We start from the raw sequence: 7349 nt of genomic DNA on the forward strand, positions 1-7349 counted from the left end.
GTGTTGTCTGGGGGTGTGGTTGGGTGTAGTGTTTTGTGGGTGTGTGTGTGGTGTCGGGTGTGGTTGGGTGTTCGGGGTGTGTATATGGTGTCTGGAGGGGCTATGTGGTGTCTGAAGGTGTGGTGTCGCAGCATGTGTGGTGTCTGGGGGTGCAGTGCAAAGTGTGTGGTGTCTGGGGGAGGGTGTGTGGTATCCGCGGGTGTGTGTAGGGGGCATCTGGGGGGCAGTGTTTGGTGTCTGGGGGGGGGTTGTGGTGTTTGGGGGTGTGTGGTTGGGGGTCTGGGGGGTGTGTGTGGTGTTGGGGGTGTGTAGTTGGGTGTTTGGGGGGGTGTGTGTTGTCTGGGGGTGTGTGTAGTATCTGAAGATGTGTGGCCGGGCGCGGTGGCTCAAGCCTGTAATCCCAGCACTTTGGGAGGCCGAGGCGGGTGGATCACGAGGTCAGGAGATCGAGACCATCCTGGCTAACATGGTGAAACCCCGTCTCTACTAAAAATACAAAAAACTAGCCGGGCGTGGTGGCGGGCGCCTGTAGTCCCAGCTACTCGGAGGCTGAGGCGGGAGAACGGCGTGAACCCGGGAGGCGGAGCTTGCAGTGAGCCGAGATCGCGCCACTGCACTCCAGCCTGGGCGACACAGCGAGGCTCCGTCTGGGAAGGTGGGTGTGAGAGAAGAAAAAAGATGTGTGGTCTGGGGGACTTGTGTCTGAAGGTGTGGTGTCTGGTTGTTTGTGTGTGTGTGTGTATGTGGTGTCTGGAGGGGTGTGTGTGGTATCCGCGGGTGTGTGTACGGGGCATCTGGGGGGGTTTGTGGTGTCTGGGGTGGGAGGTGTGTGGTGTCAGGGGGTTGTGGTATTGCGGGGTTGTGTGGTGTCTGGGGTGGGGGTGGTATCTGAAGGTATGTGGTGTTTGGGGGGGTGTGTGTGTGTGTGCGCGCGTGAGATTAGGGGTGTGAGGGTAGATGTGTGAGGTGCCCAGGCGCCAGCCTCCCCAATTATGGTGCGTTCTACCCTCACCAGGATCTTCCCTGGGGAGGAAACGGGAGGGGACGGGGTTGAGAAGGTGACCAGGTCCTGGGTGCCTGTGAAGCCACATAAGTAGAGGCCCTTGGGCAGGTTCAGCCAAGAGCTCCAGCCACCCTGTGAAGGGTCCAGCCTGGCCTGCAAAGAAGTGACAATAGGTTGTCCCAAGTGTGCCTGGCTGCCAGCTGTCCTTAGATTGAACCTGTGCTGCCCGGCTTGGTGGCATGTTGGAAATACACTTGTCCTGGGGTGTCCCTTGGTAAGCTCCCTAGTGTCATTTGCCGAGTGTGATGTGTGTCCGGCGGGGCAGGGCCCCTCATCCCAGGTGCAGGATGACTGCTGGCAGGAGCCTGAGTGGCTCAGCCCTTGAGGGCGATGCAGAGGGGTAGACGGTGGTCTGCCTGTGCCATGGTACCTCGCTGCATGGCCTGACCTGCCAGACTTCCTTGGGAACTGGCTCCTGGGTTCCCCGCCCTCCCTGCCCAGCATATCTAGTCCTGGGGAAGCTTGTACTCTGGCTGGTCCTCCTCCTTGAGCCCAATATGAATAATTTCTTTGGGGGGTCTTCCCTTATGCCCTGTGCTGCTCCCAGAGCCTGGTCAGGTTGTGGGTTATTGTGTGTGCATCATAAGTTGGTCCTGGGCCCCTAGGCATCTGGGCAGAGCCATCTGCATAGCCAGTAGTGTCTTGTGCCCATCATGGGCCCTTAGTAGACAGGGAAGGTGGCAGTGGGTAGAGGCTGCCCTCTGGGTAGGGTGTTGGGGAGGCTGTGGGCTGGCTCAGGGGCGGGGTGTGAAGGGGGCATGCAGGGGGCCTGCATCTGCTGTGGCGGGCTGCAGTAGGTGAGACCCCCCAGCTCCCAGTTCAGATGGTGACATGTAGGGGTATCCTGGGGGTGCATGTGGCCTGGGCTGGGCCTGGGCACCTGGGATAGTCCGGGTTCTCGGGAGCTGTTCTGAAGAGTGGTCGCCTGCAGGGCCATCTCCCCTTGGGGCTGCCTGTGCCTGGGCAGTTGGGGTGGAGGCGTCCATTGCAGGCCGTGGCTCTGTCTCCTGTGTCCTCCAGGCATCAGTCATGGGGATGCATGGCCGTGGCCCCCAGTGGGCTCCCTTCTGGCAACTGCCCCACTTTCTAGCCTTCTGCTGCCCCCACTTTCAGACAGGCTGGCTCCATGTGTTGGGTTCCCTCAGGAGAGTCTGGACCCCCTGGCTTGTGCCCTGATGTCTGACCCAGGGCTTCTGACTTCACAGACGGGGTCAGGATGATCAGGGTTGGGCTTGAGTGCAGCCCTGGGATACAGCTGGGGCCTGCTTTGCCAGCTCTGCTTCTCTGTGTGCCAAGTGGTGTTGAACACTGCTCAGGATCTCCTTGCAGAGACAGCTTTACAGTCAGGGAGCAGGCTGCCCATTCCTGGTTAGGATGGTCCTGGTTTTAAGTAAATATGGGGCATTTTCAAAGAGGTTTGAATAAAACTCAGGCCCTGTGGTACTTTTGTCTAAGCCTGGTTCTCCGACCCCAGACTGACCATCCCCGTGTTGTCTGAAGCAGACCCCTCAGGTTGGTGAGCAGGGTGCTCTGTGGCCCAGGGCTGGGTGGGCTGGCCTTTGCAGTCATCCCACCATCCTCACGAGCTTCTCTCTCCTCAGTCACGCCGATGATGGAGCTGAAGCCCAATGCAGGTAGTGACCGTGCCTGGGTCTGGAACACCCATGCTGACTTCGCCGACGAGTGCCCCAAGCCAGAGCTGCTGGCCATCCGCTTCCTGAATGCTGAGAGTGAGCCAAGGGGCCCTGGGGACCTGCCCGACTTAGGGCTCACCTGCGTGGCAGTGTGGCGGCTTATGTGCAACAAATGCTGTTGCCTTTTGGGGAGAGGGGGCAGTAACTGGGAAGTGTGTCGTGTGGGCTGCCTTGCCCCGCCGTTTGGGGGCCATGCCCAGACTGAAGCCACGAGCAGCGCCTTCCCCCTAAAACTCAAAGCTGTGCCAAGTAGCTGCTAAACAGCAGTGCCCCCTCAGCCGCCTTGTGGCTGGCACTTTGGTTTGCTCTCCAAGCTCCGGTTCCCATCACTTGTTGCAGAGCCTGAGGCCCAACCCAGGGCTTCCTCCCAGTGCTGATCCTTGTGCCAGGCTTTGGCTTACTGGGGCCAGGGGCCCCTCATGGTTGCCTGGGTGCCAGCAGGGGCTGGCATCTCTCCTGTGGAGCGATCCACAGGCCCAGGCTGATCTCTCCCCTGCTCAGAGGTCTTTACAGTCCAGATCGTCCAAGCTGTGTCCAGTGGCTCCTAGAGTAGTCAGTGGGTACTGTGGCCTGGCGCCTGGTGGCTGACCGTCTGGTGCCGAGTGACCTTGTCCTTGCTCTGGGAGTGGCTGCCCCAGCAGCCCTTCCAACACGGTTGGAAGCCAAGACTGTGGCAAAGAGGCCCATGCCCCTTGGTTGCCCAAGGGTCCGTGCTCTTTACCGCTCTGCCCAAATGGTTACAGTTAGATGAAGGAGACAAAAGGCCAGGGCCGATGTCAGGTGGTCCAGTCCTTTCTTAGGTCAGAAATTACCATGAAACGGGTCTTCTGTGAATCCCAACTCTTCAGACCCGGCAGAGCATGTCCCTTCCACTGCTCACAGCTCTTAGGAAATCTCTCTCTCTTCCACAGATGCACAGAAATTCAAAACAAAGTTTGAAGAATGCAGGAAAGAGATCGAGGAGAGAGAAAAGAAAGGTGACGTGGTGCCATGGGTGGGGGTGCTTCTTTGCAGACTCACTCTGCACCTGACTGTACTTCCAGGCGGGTGCTTTTTCTGTCTGCCAGATAAACATTCCAGAGTGCTGTGGCTGCCTCACCTATCCAGGGCGATGCAGCTCCCTGGGGACACAGGTGCTTCCTGGGGAGCCCTGAGCACTTGTCAGTGTTGCTGGCCTCACATCCAACTGGGCAGGCATTGGAGTCCAGGCATTGCCTGGAGCTCACCAGAAGGTGCTTTATGATGGCCCTCGGTTTGTCTCTCAGAGGGCTTGGTCACCTCTGCCATGAGGCTGGACTGCAGCTGTGCTGGCAAGTGACCAGATGTCACTGAGCAGCCTGACCATGGTCTAGGCAGTGCTTGAATGCATCCACTTGGCTTCCTTTGGTCATTGAATTTCAAGAAGACAGACTCCAGGGGTGGCTTGGCCAGGCAGGAGTCTGTCCTGAGGGCGGGCAAGCCGCTGTGGGTGGGTGACAGCGCTTGGGACCGTCCTGGCGAGGGCCATGTGCTTGACTGCACTGTGCTTCTGTTTTCTCACTGTACTGCTTGTGTTTTAGCAGGATCAGGCAAAAACGATCATGCCGAAAAAGTGGCGGAAAAGCTAGAAGCTCTCTCGGTGAAGGAGGAGACCAAGGAGGATGCTGAGGAGAAGCAATAAATCGTCTTATTTTATTTCCTTTTCCTCTCTTTCCTTTCCTTTTTTTAAAAAATTTTACCCTGCCCCTCTTTTTTTGGTTTGTTTTTATTCTTTCATTTTTACAAGGGACGTTATATAAAGAACTGAATTCAACATTCAGGTTGTTTTTTTTTTGTTTGTTTCTAAGTTTTTGCCCTATTGAAGATGACTTCAGAAAATCCATTCCCCAGTCATGAAAATGTACTGTGCTAACTTTCTTTTCCATAGTGGAAACACTTATTTATAGTCATCAAAAATAGTGAATAAAAAACACATTTGGAACCTGGACCAGATGGCAGGACTGTGTGTGTACGGGCCCCTGTGCTGTGAGCACTGCTTGCGTAAAAGCCCTCCAGGTGTATGTCCAGGCCTGTCTGCAGCGCAGGTGGGTGCTGCACCTCACTATAGCCTGGGTTCCCGGGAGACACCCTGGTGTCTGAGGTCATGTGTGTGTTTTGCTGTGGGTCTTGAAGCTGAGGTGTCTGAGCTGGTGCTGGTGAAGGACCCTGGCCAGGGGTGTCTGGTGCTAAGTGTGTGGTATTGATGCACGGCTGTGGGCTGGGCAGCGTGGGCTCTGCCAAGGCAGGCTCCACTGCGCCTTATGGCCTGAACAGCCACTGCTTTTTTCTGTGGTGAGGAAGGGTGGGCTTTCTGTGTTTTGAGGAGAGAAAGGAAGACCACCAGAGTACCTTGGCTTTGGAGCAGGAGGCAGTAGCCAATTGAGTGGGTCTCTGGCATCGGCCAAGGCTGACTGGCCCCTGTGGTAGAGTGGCCCCTGTGGAGGGAAAGGCCAGTCTGGTGTGCTGGGTGGGGCTCAGCCCTGTAGCCCTTCTGTTGGAAAGCCTGTCATACCTTGACCTTGGAGAAAACTTCTGGGGTCTTGGCCTCCTGAACTTGAAGTCCACACTTGGCAGTGTTGGAGTTATGGGCATCTGCAGTAACTTTAAAGAAGGAGATGTTTTCCAGTGTGCCATTGGGGGTTGTCACGTGTAATGGATTGTCTCTGCAAACACCATCTTAAGTGTGTGGTCTCAACTGCCATAACGTGTCCTGTCACCGTTTATCATGAACCAGACATGCTTCACTGTGAGGCTGGCTGCCTGCTGCCATCACTTGCTCTTCTGTGTCCTCCACCTGGGCCTGGGCCCAGTTCTCTCTGGTCTCCATGTGCTGTGTCCTGTCTGGTGACTGCCTGCTGGTTTAAACACCAGTCCTTTGTTCCTCTGGGGCTGGGGTCCCCAACCCCTGGCCTACTGACCCGTACAAGTCTGTGGCCTGTTAAGAACTGGGCCACACAGCAGGAGGTAAGTGGTGGGCGAGCGAACTTTACCACCTGAGCTCCTCCTCTCAGATAAGCAGGGCATTAGATTCCCATAGGAGTGCGAACCCTATTGTGAACTGCACATGTGAGGAATCTGGGTTGTGCACTCCTTATGAGAACCTAATGCCTGATGATCTGAGGTGGACAGTTTCATCCTGAAACCACTCCCCTACCCCTGGTCCATGGAAAAATTGTGCACCAAACTGATCCCTGGTGCCAAAACGGTTGGGGACCACCGCTCTGGGGGATGTACTTCCAAAGGCAACTACTCAGGTTTGTTTATTTTTACATAAATGGGAACCACTTTATGGTCTCTAGCATCAGCCAAGGCTGACTTTGGTTGGCCCCTGTGGCAGAGTGGCCCCTGCAGAGGGAAAGGCCAGCTCAGGAAAGAAGGCTGTGCTGACTCCTCGTGGTTTCCAGTGCCCTACATGTTCAGAGAAAGTTCTTTGGTAATGAACTATGGAAATGATCCCTGAAAGTATGGTCTTTGCTCCTGGTTTTAAACAGCCCAACTGAAGACTCCTCACTGGCATCTTGCCTGTGTTCTGTGAGCTGTGGCCCTCATGCTCGTGGACGGCTTTTTAGCAGGTTGGCAGGGGGACAGTGGTGCACTTTGCACCCAAGAAGTGGTGAAGCCTGTGCCCCGTGCCGAGTGAGGTCCTCGTGTTGGGAGGGTGACGCTGTCCACTGCAGGCAGTGCCTTGCTGTGCCGTGTCACCCTTGGGGCCACAGGCTGGGTACAGGTGTCAATTGGAGGCTTTGATGTCTGTGAAAGGGAGGGCCCCATGCACTGGCTGGAGCTTCCAGGAGGGAAGCCCTTGGCTAGGACAGGCACCCCACACCCCCAGCACAGAAAGGATGTTTAGCATTCTGTATTTGATTTGGGGTTCTAGTAAAATTCCAGGCTGACTTCCTTCATCTGGGGATGGGAGAAATGTCTCCAAGGAGAGTCCTCAACAGTGGGAAGGCCCCTCGGAATGGCTGGGACACAGTGCCATCCTGTGGTGGGGCTGTGTTGCAGGGCGCATTTGAGGATGCAGCTTGCTGACACTGCAGGATGTGATGTGCTGCAGGAAGGGAGCTGTGCTGGCCCCACGGGAACACAGGGTAGGCTCTACAAGGACACCCATGTGGGCACTCACGCCAGCTGTCCAGCCCAGTGTGTTTCCAGTGGGTCCCCTTCGGCAGACAATGGTGAGCGGAATGGGGTCCTGCCGGTGCTAGAGACTGTGAGAAATGCAGTGTGGTTCAGCCTTCCATCCCACGTCTGTCCGCCAGGCTGCAGGCGGGGGAGCCTCCTGCTTTCTGCTTCATTTTCCTCTTCCCTGGGATCTTAGCTCTTCTTGGGGAGGAAACTAGGCCATGGGCTCGGCAGCCATGCTGGTGGGGGAGGCCGGTGCTGACCTCACTCAGTTCTCTGTCTCCAGTAGTGGGTCTGTACTACTGGGGATCCCTCTGCCCAGGCCTCTGTGTTAAGGAAAAGGGATCCCAAGGCCAGATGCAATGGTTGACACCAGTAACCTCAGCACTTTGGGAGGCAAAAGCGGGAGGATCACTTCAGGCCAGGAGTTCAAGACCAGATTGGGCAAC

The 7349-nt window shown here is 56.4% G+C and overlaps 1 protein-coding gene, 1 non-coding gene and 1 pseudogene across 5 annotated transcripts in view; 2 read left to right on the forward strand and 1 right to left on the reverse strand.

Annotated features, from left to right (window-relative positions):
* RANBP1 (RAN binding protein 1) overlaps positions 1-4723 on the forward strand; it is a 10760-nt gene extending 6037 nt beyond the window's left edge. For 2 of the 4 annotated variants that reach the window (XM_025398260.1, XM_025398258.1), the window contains exons 4-6: positions 2665-2793; positions 3669-3734; positions 4320-4723. In XM_025398260.1, the coding sequence (XP_025254045.1) occupies positions 2665-2793; positions 3669-3734; positions 4320-4417 (293 nt within the window). In that variant the 3' untranslated portion in view covers positions 4418-4723. Of the gene's footprint in view, positions 1-2664; positions 2794-3668 lie in introns of all 4 variants that reach the window. The other 2 variants (XM_025398259.1, XM_025398257.1) reach the window with 2 other exon arrangements.
* Positions 3768-3892, forward strand: LOC112633897. The gene has a single exon (XR_003121657.1). It is a non-coding gene; the product is annotated as a small nucleolar RNA SNORA77 (small nucleolar RNA).
* Positions 4724-6055: 1332 nt separating the features above from the next.
* On the reverse strand, positions 6056-6247 carry LOC112633929 (annotated as a pseudogene).
* Between the last annotated feature and the right edge of the window lie 1102 nt (positions 6248-7349).

Source organism: Theropithecus gelada, chromosome 10 (assembly GCF_003255815.1).
Source record: "Theropithecus gelada isolate Dixy chromosome 10, Tgel_1.0, whole genome shotgun sequence".
In the NCBI taxonomy this organism is placed as follows: Eukaryota; Metazoa; Chordata; class Mammalia; order Primates; family Cercopithecidae; genus Theropithecus; species Theropithecus gelada.